Source organism: Neomonachus schauinslandi, chromosome 8 (genome assembly GCF_002201575.2).
Source record: "Neomonachus schauinslandi chromosome 8, ASM220157v2, whole genome shotgun sequence".
Classification (NCBI taxonomy): domain Eukaryota; kingdom Metazoa; phylum Chordata; class Mammalia; order Carnivora; family Phocidae; genus Neomonachus; species Neomonachus schauinslandi.
Window position 1 is genome coordinate 74,359,926 of NC_058410.1, and position 16,913 is coordinate 74,376,838.

Genomic DNA, 16,913 nt, shown 5'->3' on the forward strand with positions numbered 1-16,913 from the left:
TATATATATATATATATATATATATATATATATATATATATATATATGTATGTATAGGGGAGCTACCCAGGGAAAATTGAGTAACTCCACAAGGTAGCCTAAGCCACTGACTTCAACACCATCTGCAGCTGAAGACAAAAGCAAGCAAGCTGTTCAGTGGCCAGGCTGGGGGAAATTACCAGGAAAAGCAGGGTAATCGAAAGGTAAGATTTGTTTTGTAGATTTCAGGCAGTGTCTTCTCCATTGATAAGATCCTCTTGTGATTTAGTCAACCTTCTCTTCCTGCTGCAGTGGGAGAGACCCTTCCAAACGGAAATTTCCAGAGATTTCCTTTGTAATGTAAACGTCCCTTACAGAAGTTTAACTTCTACTCTGTTTTCAGAATTCCTCCTGCATCTGCTGTTTCTCAAAATAATATTATGCCAAAGAGGCGTACTTTAGGGATGGCATATTCTGCTACCCTTCAATATGTTCTCTTTTTTTTATTTTTTGAGATAAAATTTACATAAACACTAAATTCGCCATCTTCACAATTTTAAAGTGTACAGTTTAGTGATTTTCAGTATATCTGCAATGTTGTAAAAACCATCACTATTATCTAATTCCAGAGTATCTCCATCACCCCCAAAAGAAACAAAGTCCCTTTTCAGTTTCCTCCTCTCCCTATCCCCTGGCACCGAATAATTTACTCTGTTCCTATAGATTTGTCTATTCTGGGTATTCAATATCAACAGACTCCTATAATACGGAGGGCTTTGTGCCTGGCTTCTTTCACTTAGCACAGCGTTTTCAAGGTTATCCATGTTGTAGCATGTATCAGTACTTCATTCCTTTTTATGGCTGAGTAATCCATGGTTTGGATATACCACATTCATCAACTGATGGGCATTTGTGTTGTTTCCACTTTTTGGCTATTATGAAGAATACTTCTATTATTTGTATAGAAGTTTGTGTGTGAATATATGTCCTCAGTTGTCTTGGGCATATACCTAGGAATGGAATTGCTGGCTCATGAGTAACCCTCTGTTGAGCTTTTTGAGGAACTGCCAAACCTTCCCACAGCCGCCAAATTCATTTTACATTCCCACCAGCAATATGTAAGGTATCATTTGTGGTTGTGATATGCATTTCCCTAATGACAAATGATGTTGAGCATTTTTTCATGTGCTTCTTGGCCATTAGTATTTTTTTTTTTTTTTGAGAAATGTCTTCACATCCTTTGCCCATTTTATTTTTGGGTTGTCTTTTTATTATTGAGTTCTAAGAGATCTTTATGTACTCTGGATACTAGATACTTATTAAATATATGATTTGCAAATATTTTCTCACATTCTTTGAGTTGTCTTTTTATTTTCTTGATAGTGTCGTTTGATAAATTTGATAAACTTTGATAAACTCCAGCTTATCTATTTCTGTTTTTGTTGCTTGGTGCTCTTGGTGTCATATTTAAGAAACCATTGCCTAATCCAAGGTCTTGAAGATTTACACTTATGTTTCCTTCCAAGAGTTGTATAGTTTTATCTCTTACATTAGCTCTTTCACTATTTTAGACTCATTTTCATATGTGGTGTGACATAGTGGTCCAAATTCATTATTTTGCATGTGGAAATCCAGTTTTCCCAAACCATTTATTTAAAAAACTATCCTTCACTTATTGGTCTTGGCATCCTTGTCAAAAATCAATTGACCATAGGTGTATGCATTTATTTCCAGACTCTTTATTCTGTTGTACTGATTTATATGTCTGTCCTTATGCCAGACGTGTTTCAGTGTAGCTTTGTAGTAAATTTTGAATCCAGGAAGTGTAAGTCCTCCAAATTTGTTCTTCTTTTTCAAGATTGTTTTGGCTATTCTGGATCTCTTGCATTTCCATATAAACTTTAGGCTCCAGTTGTCCATTTTTCCAAAAGAAGTTGAAATTTTAATAGGGATTGTACTAAATCTAAGCAATTAGGAAATATTGCCATCTTAATATTAAGTTTTCTAATCCTTGGACACAGGATGTCTATTTATCTAAGTTTTGGATGTCAGCAGTGCTTTAACAAATTGTTTAACAATATCTCAACAAGTCTTGTCCTTTTTTTTTTAAGTTTATTTTTTTTTAGTAATCTCTATACTCAACATGAGGCTTGAACCCGCAATTCTGACATCCCTCTTCCAACTAAGCCAGCCATGTGCCCCAAGTCTTATATTTCTTTTCTTAATTTTATTTCTAAGTACTTTATTTTTAGTGCTACTGTAAATAATTATAATTGTATTTTTTGATTGTTCATTGATAGCAAACACTACACTGAGTTTTGTATATTGATGTTATATCATGCAACTTTGCTGAACTTGTTTATTAGTTCTGATGGTTTCTTTTGTATATAAATTCCTAAGGATTTTCTATATATAAGGTGATGTCATCTACAAATAGAGATTGTTTCTTTTTTTCTTTCTGGATGCTGTTTCTTTCTTTCTTACCTGATTGCCACAACTAGAACTTCCATGACATCTTTGTCTTGTTCTTAAGAAGAAAGCTTTTAGTCATTCACCGTTAAGTACGATGATAACCATGCGTTTTTTGCAGATGCCTTTTTTCAGGTTGAGGAATTCCTTTATAATCTTAGTGTGTTGAGTGGTGTTTGTTGTTTTGTCATGAAAGGGTGTTGGATTTTGTCAAATGCTTTTTCTGCATCTAGTAACATGATTATGTGGGGTTTTTTCTTTTATTCTGTTAATATGATGTATTACATTGATTGAGCAAACTTTACATTTCTGGGATAAATCTCACTTGGTCATGGTATATAATTCTTTTAATATGCTGCTGGATTTGGTATGCTAGTATTTTGTCAAGAATTTTTCCATCAGGGTTCATAAAGGATATTGATCTGTAGTCTTCTTCTAATGTCCTTGTCTGGCTTTGGTATCAGGGCAATACTGGCATCAAAGAATAATTAGAAAGTGTTCTTCCACTTTTTTTTTTTCTTTTTGTATGCTTGAGGAGGATTGATATTAATTCTTCATTATACACGTAATAGGATTCACCAGTGAAGCCATCAGGTTCTGGGCTTTTCTGTGGTGGAAGTTTTTTATTGTTGATTATATTGCCAATGCTGTACTTTTTTTATAACTAGAAGTTTGTACTTCCTGACCCCCTTCATCTATTTTGCTCATCCCCGCCCACCTCCCCTCTGGCAACTACCAGTTATTCATATGTAAGGATCTGTGTTTTTGTTTATTCATTTGGTTTGGTTTTTAGATTTCATATTTAAGTGAAATCATGTGGTATTTGTCTTTCTCTGATTTATTTTACTTAGCAGATACCCTTTAGGTCCATCCATGTTGTCACAGATGGCAAGATCTTTCTTTTTTATGGATGTATAATATTCCATTTCATATGTATTCCACATCTTCTTTATTTATTTATCCATTCATCTCTTGGTGGATGCTTAGGTTGTTTCCATATCTTGGCTATTGTAAATAATACTGTAATAAACATAGGGGTGCATGTATCTTTTTGAATTCATGTTTTCATTTTCTTTGGGTAAATAGCAGTGGAATCACTGGATCATATGATATTTCTACTTTTAATTTTCTGAGGAACCTACATACTGTTTTCCACAGTGACTGCACCCATTTAATTCCCACCAACAGCACATGAGGGTTCCCCTTTCTCCACATCCTCACCAACACTTGTTATCTCTTGTCTTTTTGATATTAGCCATTCTGACAGGTGTGAGGTGATATCTCATTATGGTTTTAATTTGCATTTTCCTGATTGTAAGTGGTGTCGAGCATGTTTTCGTGTGTCTGTTCACTGTCTATAGGTCTTCTTTGGAAAAATGTCTATTCAGGTCTTCTGCCCATTTTTTAATCAGATTGGTTTTTTGGTGTTGAGTTGTGTAAGTTCTTTATATATTTTGAGTATTAATCCCTTATTGGATATGTTATTTGCAAATATCTTCTCTCACTCACTAGGTTGCTTTTTGTTTTGTTGATTTTGATTTTTTTTTTTTGGTGTAGTCTCAAGTTTATTTTTACTTTTGTTTCTCTTGCCTGAGGAGACATATCCATAAATATGTTCCTAAGGCCAATATCCAAGAGATTGCTGCTTATGCTTTCTTTTAGGAGTTTTATGGTCTCAGGTCTCACATTTAGGTCTTTAATCCACTTGAGTTTATTTTTGTGAATGATATAGGACAGTGGTCCAGTTTCATTCTTTTGCATGTAGCTGTCCAGTTTTCACAACACCATTTATTGAAAACACTGTCTTTTCCCCATTGTATATTCTTGCCTCCTTTGTCATAGATTAATTTCTGGTTTATTTCTGGGCTCTCTGTTCTGTTCCATTGATCTGTGTATCTCTGTATCTGTTTTTGTGTCAGTGCCCTACTGTTTTGATTACTCTAGCTTTGTAGTGTATCTTGAAATCTGGAATTATGGTACCTCCAGTCTTGTTCTTATTTCTCAAGATTGCTTTGCCTATTTGATGTCTTTTGTAGTTCCATACAAATTTTAGTATTATTTGTTCTAGTTATGTGAAAAATACTATTAGTTTTTTATAAGAATTGCATTGAATCTGTAGATGGCTTTGGGTATTATGGACATTTTAATAATATTAATCCTTCCAATCCATGAGCAAGGTTTATCTTTCCATGTGTTTATATCATCTTCAATTTCTTTCATTAATGCCTTATTGTTTTCACTTCCTTGATTAAATTTATTAAATTTATTCCCAGGTATTTTCTTCTCTCTGGTGCAACTGTTTTCTTAATTTCTCTTTCTGCTACTTCATTATTAGTTTAGAGAAATGCAGCAGATCTCTGTATATTGAGTTTGTATGCTGTGACGTTACTGAATTCATTTATCAGTTCTAATGGTGTTTTTGTGGGGTCTTTAGGGTTTTCTCTATATAGTATCATATTTTCTGCAAATGCTAAACGTTTTGCTTCTCTCTTACCAATCTGAACACCTTTTATTTCTTTTTCTTGTCTGGTTGCTGCAGCTAGGATGTTCAGTACTATGTTGAATAAAAGTGATGAGAGTGGACATCCTTGTCTTGCTCCTGATCTTAGAGAAAAAGCCTTCAGTTTTTCACCATTTAGTATGATGTTAGCTGTAGGTTTTTCATATATGGCCTTTACTGTATATATTATATATATGCATGTATGTATATATTCTATATATGTATGTATGTATGTATATTATGTATATTCCCTCTAAACTTACTTAGTTGAGAGTTTTTATCATCAACAGATACTGTATTTTATCAAATGCTTTTTCTACAGCTATTGAAATTATCATATGGTTTAGGGCTTTTTTGATTACTGATGGAAGTTTTTTGATTACTGATACAGTCTTTTTCTTTACGTCTATTTAGATTTTTTATGACTTCTTCAATCGGTTTTTGTTGTTTGTCTCTACTCCCATATTTATTATTTCCTTCTTCTGCTTACCTTGGGTTTAGTTTCCTTTTTTCTAGTACCTCAATGTAGAAGTTTAGGTTATTGATTTGAGATCTTTCTCCTGCATATGGGCTATATGTTCTTGTTTCTTCGTATGCCTCAGAATATTTTTGTTGAAACCTAGACATTTTGAATATTATAATGTGGCAACTCTAGAGATCAGATTCTACTTCTTCTCCACAGGTTTGTTGTGGTTACTTTTTTGTAGTTGTTGTTCGTGTTTTTGTTGAGTGACCATTCTGAACTAATTCTGTAGTCTCTGTTCTTTATTATGTGTGACCATTAAGGTCTCTGCTCCTTTAGCTAAGTGGTCAGCTAATGATTAGATAACTACTCCTAAATTCCTTGAACCAGAATATCTCCCAGTCTTTGTAGAGGGGCTTCGAGTTGTGTTGAGGCATGTCTTCAGAGTCAACCAGGCAGTTTGCCACTCTGCCTTAGCAATCACAATCACATACTGCTTGCTCAAAGCCTCAGGGTCAGCTAGAGGCCTTCTCATGTCTTTCCTGAGCATGCACACAACCGTGGGCATGTGCATGAACTTCTGAATTCCCAGGAGTATGTCTGAGCTTTTTAAACTCTTAATCCCCCAAACATCTCCTTCTCCAGACTTTCCTCCAAGCTTTTTGTTTAGTCTACTATTTGCCCTGTTATCCATTGCTTCAGACAGCAACAACTGAGACATTTGCCTGTAAACGTTTTCCACAGGTGGCTTCAGGTAACAACTTTAGCACTAGGTGCTTTCCCAGTTTGGTGAGACAAAGGCAAGCCTTTTGAGCCAGTCTTTCCAGGGAGCCATCCAGACGAGACAAAATAAAGAATTCAATATATTCTGCTCCCTCTGGTACTATTACTAAGAATATAAGCTGTTATTTTCAAGACTACAGCTGAGCTGGAGAACAGTGGATGACACTAGGGTAAGTTAAGATGCCACAAAGCTCACTATTCTTGCGAAGATCAGCTGATTTTCTTGAGTAAGTACTTTCTTGGTTGCTGCAAGCTTTGTTGGTTTCCAGAGTTCTAAAATAGTTGGTTCTAATAGCTTTTGACTGTTTTTCCACTGATTTTATGGATTAGGGAGAGTTTCAGAGTTCCTTACTTCACCATTTTTGCTGACATCACTATAGTATTTTCTTTTTTCATTAGGATTTTGCTTTAATGGTTAAGTTTAAGGGATTGCAGTAGGGTTAGTTTTAAACATAAGGGAAATATTAGGGGACCTGTTGTATGACTGAAAACTGTCAAACCTGTACCTGAAATGGGATATTTGTGCTTTGTTATGTGTAGTCTTCTAAATGCTTCCTAAAACTTGGAATTAATTTTGGCTCTTGTGCAAATGTATAGCAGTCAAAAAGAAGTCTAACACAGAAAAGGAGAATCTAAAAATGGGGGAGGGGGCAAGGGGCGCCTGGGTGGCTCAGTTGGTTAAGTGTCCGACTCTTGATTTCAGCTCAGGTCATGATCTCAGGGTTGTGAGATCGAGCCCCGCAGTGCTGGGCATGGAGCCTGCTTAAGATTCTCTCTCTCCCTCTCCCTCTGCCCCTCCCGCACTCTTAAAACACAATAAAAATGGGGGCAGATAGAAACCAAGCATTGATATGTAAATGAAGACACATTCTTTAGATGTCTACCCCAGTACCTGTAGGAGGATATAATGATAGGAAAAGAGAAATTTGACTCATTTACAGTGAGGGTAGAGGAGAAGCTTATAAGGAGGTAGAGAGGAAGCCCAATGCTGTCAGGCTGCAAGCTGGGGAGCCCAAATAGTACCATGACCATGAACATCAAGTTAGTAACCTTGTTCATATCACTGGCATGGTGCTAGAGCCATTTTTTAAAATTTAAAACTGAAATATTTTTCTTTACATAGCCAACACATATTTAAAGGGGCATACATTTTAAAATTATATTCTGTTATTTTAAAACCAAATTATGTCGGTTCTTTTTGTTTGTTGGTGGTGGTGTTGTGTGTGTGTGTGTGTGTGTTTTGTGGGTTTTTTTGGTAGCAAGGAGCTGTACCTCCAGCCAGTTCGGTTCCTCCTGTTGCCGGGGCCCCATCTGTTGGACAGCCTGGAGCAGCGTTTGGAATGGTGAGTGGCCACCTGTGCTAGACATTGTAATTGACATTTCTGAGGCCTTTGCCAAATCCCAGATTGACAAATACAGCTACAGAATATAATTCTTCCCCAAATGCAGTAATGTATAACTTAAAAAATTAAGTTATCTGTGTTAGACATTAAGAAGTCTACACATGACATAAAGTCAGCTATAAAATACTTAAATTCTGTCATCAAAATAATTTCTGTAGCATATAGTTTTGTCATTTTGGGAGTAATATCTACCAAACACATTCTTAGCTCAATCATCAAAATCAAACTCTTAATCACTGTACTCAGACTTTCCACTTATCACTTTTATCACTAGCAAATTTTAGGGCCAGGGTCCATAAATAAACAAGGTTTTATCTCTTCAGAATTATGCTCACAGAAGACAAACAATCACCAGCAAAGCCTGGTTGGGAGAAGGATGCCATGTAGCCAGCCAGGCTTCTACTATCCCTTGGTGATTCTCTGCCATCTGTCAGCCTCACAGCACCCATCACTCAAAATTACAAGTTATACTTTCTTACAGACCTGCTTTCCTCACACATTTTCAGAAACATTGAACACTTAAGTGTCAGGCATTCCCATAGTGGATTCCACTCATGCTGTGAACTGCTCTTCCTTTTCAGCCTCCTGCTGGGACGGGCATGCCCATGATGCCTCAGCAGCCCGTCATGTTTGCACAGCCCATGATGAGGCCACCCTTTGGAGCTGCGGCTGTACCTGGCACACAGGTCAGTATTTTTAATGTCCTTAAAATAATGACATTGTAAGTATAAAACTGCCATGTGGCAAACTGTTTAAAAATGTTTTTACCTAAGATAATCCTCATATCTGTTTCTTCAGAAGTAAAGGGGGAGGGCGCCTGGGTGGCTCAGATGGTTAAGCTTCTGCCTTCAGCTCAGGTCATGATCCCAAAGTCCTGGGATCGGGTCCACATCGGGCTCCCCGCTCAGCAGAGGGAGGCTGCTTCTCCCTCTGCCTATCTCTCTCTTGCTCTCGCTCATGAATAAATAAATAAAATCTTTAAAAAAAAAAAAAAGTAAAGGGGGAACATGGGAGACAGATCAGCAATAGTGTGAGGTTTGGAGGAAAATGATAGAAGTAACTCACTCTCCTAAGTCCCTCCATTCCTCTCCTACTTAATTCAGAATAGTTCCGGAGGACAACTAGACATTTAAAGTATCTGCACATTTATTTCAGAAAAATGAGTACTTCTGATCCATAGTTTTATCATGTGTTCCCAGAACTAGCTAAACTCAAGATTAGGGACACCCGGGCGCCTGGGTGGCTCAGTTGGTTAAGCGACTGCCTTCGGCTCAGGTCATGATCCCAGAGTCCTGGGATCGAGTCCCACATCGGGCTCCCGGCTCGGCGGAGAGCCTGCTTCTCCCTCTGACCCTATCCCCTCTCATGCTGTTTCTCTCTCTCTCTCTCTCAAGTAAATAAATAAATAAAATCTTTAAAAAAAAAAAAAAAAAGATTAGGGACACCCTCCTCCAGGCTGTCAGTTGTGCCCAAGAATTGTGAGGCTAACAGCAATGGGTTTGCCAAACTGCAGAGTCTAAGGGGGCAGTCCCTACAAGACTATGTGCACCTCAGACACCAGCCACAGGTTTGGAAGTCCCAAGGGCTACCCCTTCACTTCAGACCAGCTGCCTACAGATTTGAAGGTTCTCAATATCTTAGAACAACTTACAGAACTCAGGAAAGCATGAAATTTATTGCATTTTTATTATAGTGAAAAGATACAAATTAGATCTAGCCAAAAGAAGAGATGTGAGTGAAGTCTGGAACTGGGAGGGTTCCAAGCATGATGCTTCTTTGTCCTCGAGGATGTTACTCAACCTGACATCAGTGTGTAGCAATATATGTGCAGTGTTGCCAACCCAGGAAGCTCACCTGCACTTCAGTGTGCAGAGTTTTTATTGAAGTTTCCTTATGTAGGAATGATCGATTGAATTATTGCCCATGTGGTTGAACTCAATCTCCAACCCCCCAGCTTCACTCAAAGTCAGGCTGATATCATGTGGCCCCAGGACCTGACGCTCTCATCATCACATTGTTGGTCTTTCTGGTTGGCTAGTCCCCACCCTCAGTCCTCTTGTTAGCATAAACTATCAGGTGTGGTTCCAAGAACCCACCCTGAATAACAAAGACATTCCTATTACTCAGGAAATTCCGAGGGTTTAGAGGTTGCCTACCAGGATCCAGGACAGAGGACAAACCTCTCTTTAGATGAGGCCAAATTTCTTACTACCAAAATGGTAAAACACATACACTTTGTTGAAATGTTTTGCTGCCAATAGTGATAGTCATGTTGATGAGTAACCAGTTCTTGATTCCTTTTGTAAATTGCCTGGCCAAGGTGGAGGTATAGGTAGAACCAAAGAGGTTTTCACCATGAGAAACTGACTCGGATGGAGTCAGAACATCACTTAATGACTTTACTAGCACCGTGCCCAGCAAACCAAAACAAAAAGCTCAAATATATTACAATGGTATCAGTAAATGGTTTCACTTCTATAATATTTTTTTAAAGATTTATTTTTTTATTTTGAGAGGAGGGAGCAGGGAGAGGGGCAGAGGGAAAGAATCTCAAATAGACCACCTGCTGCACAGGACTCATCTCCCAACCCCGAGATCATGACCTGAGCTGAAATCAAGAGTCAGATGCTCAACCAACTGAGCCACCCAGGTGCCCCACTTCTGTGATATTTTTAACTCACCAAATGGATGTTTATATTGTTACCCATAGGATTCCTACTTTGAATTCTCTGAGTATACTTTAATCCCTTTTGCTTCCTTTAATCATCTCCAAAATCTATTGCCTGCCTCTTCCCAAATTTCACTTTCAGCTTCTTTAACCCTTCAAAAGCCACAGTGACCAGAAGAGAGAATGGTGGGTGTTCAAAGAGATAAATTTAGAATGTGAGAAACCCTAGCCTTCAAGGCTAACAGAGCACTGGCTTCATGAGTAATTTTCTAGTCTGCTCTGAGTCTAATGAACTCTGCCTCATATTGTTTCTGAGGGGAGTGAGGAAGGTTTAGGGGGTAATAGTCGGGGTTAAATTTAATCTAGATATATTTAAATTCTAAGAAGGATCTCATTTATTATGAATGTCTCCTTGATGGTTGAATACATCTATGACTATTTAACACCTTTTTGAAAAAAGGCAGGACATTTCTATTTTTATTAACTTGGAAGAATAATATTAAGGTTTTAAAAATTTTATTGTATTTTATGTACTAAAAGCTTTAGAAATAAATTAACACAATTTTATTAAAGTAGCTGTTTTCTTGCATGATACCAGTGTTACATAGCATCAGTTTACTTAATTCAAAGAATGAAAAATAGATAATATGATGAAAGTAGTGTTTTAATCATTTAATTGAATTCATACTGATTTAGGAAATGGTATGCCATATTTATAAAAGTTTTAGGTTATAGGGGTGCCTGGGTGGCTCAGTCAGTTAAGTATCCGACTCTTCATTTGGGCTTAGGTCCTGATCTCAGGGTTATGAGATCAAGCCCTGTGTCAGGTCAGACTCTGCATTGGGTGTGGAGCCTACTTAAGATTCTCTCTCTCCCTCTCTCTCTGACCCTCCCTCCCTCTCTAAAAACAAAACAAAACAAAACAAAAAACAACTGTCTTCTTTCCTGTATCAGAGAAGCAGCAGAGGTGATTATACTAAATAGTAAAATAAATATGATTTTATAAGTTCAGAAAACAAAATACTGTTTTCCATTACTGATTACTGGACTATTCCACTATATCTCAATTGGTTGGTATCATCCTTCATGATGTTGTCATCTCACCAAATTATTAATGAATCAACTCTTACATTTCTCTTTTCTTTTTAAGATTTTATTTATTTATTTGTCAGAAAGAGAGGGAGAAAGAGAGGGAGAAAGAGAGCAGAAGAGCACGAGCAGGGGGAGCGGCAGGCAGAGGGAGAGGGAGAAGCAGGCTTCCCGCAGAGCAGGGAGCCCAATGCAGGGCTCCATCCCAGGACCCTGAGATCATGATCTGAGCTGAAGGCAGATGCTTAACAGACTGAGCCACCCAGGCGCCCCTCAACTCTTGAGTTTCTTACCTTCCAAATAACTTCAACCCTTGCATTTATTTTTTCTGATCTTTCTATGAAGAATGATTCCTGTTTTAAAAAATGGAAATTTGATTGATAGGTAATGCAGTCAGTCAATAGTTTCTGGACATAGGAACAAATCTAAAAATCTTTATTTCTGGAGCTCTATTTACTGAACCAATAAAAACATACATCTCTACCCCCATAATCCCAGATTTTTGAGATTTCTACCAGGCACAAGCATAGGAGAAGAATTAGACTCAAAGAATCCATGTCAATTATTACTCTATACAGATCACATGACCTTTTTCAAGGCTTCATAGCCTAACACTCCTGCAAAAGCCTGCTTCCGCTATGTCTGTCACACAGTAAAATAATTTAGGTATTAATTAAACAGAAACAAGGTAAGTTAATTCTTTGTTGCTTTTGCTAGCAAGTGCAATATGGTTCTTTCCTATAGCATTTAGTAATTAGTCTTCTCTACAAGCTGGACTGGCAATATTGGAATTTTATGACATTCACACCTGGGAAACTCTTTTCCATCTGAAACAAACAGTGCCCCCAAACTTGACTGGTTTTCATTTAAAATACTTCATGTGAAATTCTATATTTAGTTAATAATTTAAAGTAATTTCTTAAGTGACTTTCTGCAAGTTATTTCCTTTCAGTTTTTCCCTCAAACTCACTCTCACTATAAGGAAAAGTCATTAAAATTCCTTTATTAGTTTAGTGGTACTAATAACTCAAAGTAAAAATGCTTTTGTGTAGAGCAATTGATTGTTGTGTTATTGTATTCTATATTCATAATATCTGAATGTGACTAGTTTTCTACATCTTCCCTAACTCATATCCATATGGTTGTACCAGAGTTCTCAAATATTACTTTGGCTAAATCTGATGTCAGAGAATTTCAAGAAAGCCAAAGATCATTTGAAGTGTACTTTATGAAACCAAAATTAAACAACACTGTGGCTAAGTAGAACGAAGTAGATTCTGTAAACCTTTAGCCATCTGATCTTCTGCATGTTTGTTTTCTGTGGTATGTGCTCTGCCTAATGCTTACCTGTCTCTCTGTTTGATTTCTGTTTCTGCTGTCTTGGGCTGGCTTTTCTCCACTAGCTTTCTCCAAGCCCTACACCTGCCACTCAGAGTCCCAAGAAACCTCCAGCAAAGGACCCATTAGCGGATCTTAACATCAAGGATTTCTTGTAAACAATTTAAGGTATCTAATATTGAGCTTTTCCTGTGGGCTTATAATAATGACCTTGTAATGCTTAGCTATTTCAGATATGATATTTGTACTTCTGTTCTTTGAACACATGTAAGAAATAAAAACAACAACAACTTAAGTGTTTTTACTTTTTAAATCAGTATTAAAGCTGTCAATGAATGATCAATAAGTTTTTTAAAACCTTGATTAATTTACAAAACTAAGAGAGAGAAAAGCCTCCAAGTTGTCCTGAGAAGCACAAAGATTTTACTGATAAAGCAAAAAGTTGCCCAGGCTACTTGGTAAATTAGAAAATTACCACTTTATTACCTGATGACAGGAATTTATAGAAAGCTAACATCTATTACATTGCATTTAGAAACCATCTAAGAATATACTTGGCTACAAAATTGTATTTTTTTGTTTATCCTTACTTGGCCTCATTAAATAAAGCTTAGATTGTTACCCTTTGCAGCTTCTGCACTTAAGCAGAATTTTAAATTTCTAACATTCTAGTTTTAAATTTCTAACATGATTTATGACATGACTAATAATGGACTTACGGAAGGAAACTGATAAAGGAAAAAAGTTTACTGCTAACCCCAGCACCTAACACAGTGGGTAGATTCCCAACAGGTACTTGCAGAAAGGGGATAAACAATAATAATGCTGCTTTTCCATTACACAGTACTTTTCATCCCCACTTCCTAGTCATGAACTCCTTTGGTCGTCTCAGTGGGAAATCAAACCCTGTGATGTAAACTAGCCAGATACTTTTTGTCTCCATTTCGCAGCTAAAGGAACTGATCCTTGGCATTGAGTGGTTTGCTCAAGGTCACACACTGGAGGGAAGAGTATGAGTGTCAAAGTTTTGGGACCACTGTCCAATGTAATTTTTATTATGCTCCGTACATCCTATACATAAATATATTTTTAAACTTTCTCTACTGCATACTAAGATTTTTGTGGATTCAATTACTTTATGATTTGTTTTTTCTTATACAAGGTTAATGAGTTTATCATTTTGAGGCTTTGATATCTCAGTCAAATAATTGCTCCTTGTGCCTGACTTTTCTATTCCGTGTGGGGTCGGACTGGGTTGGTGTAGGCATAAGTGAGACAATGAGCACTTCTTAGCTACTAAAGATTGAGGGCTGACTAAGGATACTGCAGGGAGCAACCCTTCATCCACCTCTCACTCAGTAAATATGCTCTCCTGGTGTGCCAGGAGCTCTGAGAAGCACCTGAAGCAGAGATGCTCGACATAGCCCTCAGAGGTTCACAGTCAAAAGGGAGTCAGACACAGACTAATTTATGAAAAAGAGTTCCCCACGTGGCTAAGCCTTCACCCCAGGCAGATTCCCTGGCAGGGATGACTGGGGAAGCGGGGACTGGTGTTCCTGGGGACAGAGGAAGGGGGAGTGACGTTCCCAAAAAGGCACTGTCACCATGGATTATCTCCCTCCTCCTCTCTTCTGTTACTTGTTCAACTGTTGAGTGACTCACTGAACACCATAACTGAAAAAAAAAAAAAGCCAAAAATAATGAAAATTGCTGTCATTCCTTCCCCCCCCGCCCTTTTTAAAAGGCGAACTGTTCTTATATAATAGTAAATGTCTCACTACTGAGATTTCTAGTAAGTATCCACATTTCAAAATTTTGTTGCTACAATTTTTATCTAAAATGAAACTTTACGTTAAAAGTTTTCCTAAAAATTTCTTCCCGGCTGAAACTTGAAGCAGAGAATCGTGAAAAGTGTATAAATGTGAATTTGTTATAAAGAAACCTTTTGCGTGAAGATTTTTCATAGTAACTGTGAGGTGAAAATGCAAGGGAGGTAATATGTTTGAGGAGTGTGTCATGTTGTTTTCTAATTCAAGTGCGTTTTATCTTTACAGCTGCAATTTTTGTGACTGAATAGGAAAAAAAATAATGAGTTTGGAGACTTCAAATAAAATTGATGCTCAGAGTTTCAAAGTGAGCCACCAGTACCGAACCCAATGCTTACTCGTAACTTCTCTTCCAAAATGTGTAGCACAGCTGTGAAAGTGAACATTAGGAATGTGTACTACCTTAGCTGTTATCCCTATCTCAAAATTGTAGTGTATTTGGGTTCTTTGTGTGTTGTACGATGTAAAAACAATGAATGGATGTTTCTGATGCCTTTAGTGCTTTTCTGGACCTCGCCCATGGACGGATGATGCAGCTGTTGTGTGGTGAGCCAGTTGGAAAGATGTGTCTGTGTTTTTGAGGGCTTTGATGTATATATGACTTTTGGACAAACCTAAACTCTCCCCATAAATTCTCTTTTTCTCTGTATCTCTGTTACAAACATGGTGTGATAATATCAAATAGTAAGGAAAACACTCTTAAATATACAAAACTTTTTCGGTGTGGAGTACATTTTTCCAATCACAGGAACTTCAACTGTTGTGAGAAATGTTTATTTTTGTGGCACTGTATATGTTAAGAAATTTTGTTTTAAAAAAAGTATAAGGGTTAACATCCATAATAAATATTTCTCCTTGAAGCTACCTTATCAAGAATGAAAAAATCATATGGAAAGAATTCCATATTTAATCACTGCTATATTAAAATGTATATTTTGATTATATTTGACAGGTTTTGCATCTAAATTGACCTATTTATTCATTCTTGATTAAATGCACTGAAAAGTAAAGGGTCCGTTTCTATCCCATCTGTGAAAATGCAATTAGAGATGTGCTACTCAAATGACTATGAAGACACCCCAAGGTATATGTGTAATTCAAAGATTACTGCAAATATTTTTATTTTATTGTGGGTTTTATGTACATCTGTTAATTTAGTATTTCTTTGTGTGTTCTGTAGACTAGTGTTCTTCCATGCCTCAATTGAGCTCAAAGTAGGTTTTGTTGTACCATTGTGATTAGAATTTAAACTAATTCAGAGACTTGTATCCTTTACTGTACATACTGTATTCTTTAATTTTTAATTTGTTGTCATACTGTATGTGCTGATGGCTTGGCTTAAGATTTTGATGCATAAATGAGGTCACTGTTGATCAGTGTTGCTAGTGGCTTGGCAGCTCTTTGTAAAAGCATATTGGGTTGGAAAGGTGTTTGCCTATTTTTCAAATTATTTAATAGATGTATGGTACCATTTAAAAGTGGTTGTATCTGAATTTACTGTGGGGATAACATACACTGTAATGGGGAAAAATTACCTAAAACCAATTTCAAAATGGCATTTCTTTCTATTTCAGTTTAAAAACCCAGTGCATGTACGCCCTCTGAGATGCAATAAACACCTTGAACAAAGAAATGCAAACATAATCTTTCTCTTCTCGATTATTTTTTAGAGAAAATGTCTGTTTCAAATGACACACAGCATATACAAAATATTGAAAATTTGAAAAACATTCACAGTGAGAAATGCTGTTCATGCCAACATAGTTCTGATTATTTTACAATAAATTAAAAATAAGGGGAAAAAACACTTTAGCTGTCATTAAACTTGGGACTCTGGTTGCTGTCAGATAAACTGAAATTCCATATTTCAAAAAAGAAAAGGATGAACTTTCTTTTAAATTATGCAACTCCTATAATAGTTTTGTGAGAATTCTCCATGAAAGTTGAAGAATAATAAGATAGATTATAGTGTACACACACACTTGCCTGCCCATAAACTCAGACACACAAATCTAGAAAATGGGCTGACTTTATGCCTGTAACTCGATTTTGACCATGACTCAAAAAGTAGTCCAATCTCAAATAGAAGTATTTCTCAGCTACAAGCATATCCTTATTTCTAAAACTCTCTTGCCCTTCACTAACTAGGATTTGTATCTCGAGGACTAACTTTCAGAAGCTAGTATCTGATTATGTATTATGATTTTTGTAGATTACGTTTTGGTCCTATATTACTCTGTAGGCATATTGTAACAGAAATGTGTTTTAGACTTTAAGTAATTTTAAGTTTAATACTGTATTTTTTAATAAGCTTTTTCTCTTCATTGAATGGCCCATTCAGTGGTATAAATTCTCAATAGGTGAAACTGCAAGAGCATTATTTTTAAATCTGACA

The 16,913-nt window shown here is 36.6% G+C and overlaps 1 protein-coding gene across 1 annotated transcript in view; it reads left to right on the plus strand.

The window, feature by feature from the left end:
• Positions 1-12,850, plus strand: part of SNAP91 (synaptosome associated protein 91) — a 142,966-nt gene extending 130,116 nt beyond the window's left edge. The window contains exons 27-29 of the mRNA XM_021693088.2: positions 7,454-7,537; positions 8,179-8,283; positions 12,758-12,850. Coding sequence (XP_021548763.1) covers positions 7,454-7,537; positions 8,179-8,283; positions 12,758-12,850 — 282 coding nt within the window. The remainder of the gene's footprint in view (positions 1-7,453; positions 7,538-8,178; positions 8,284-12,757) is intronic.
• Positions 12,851-16,913: the final 4,063 nt, after the last annotated feature.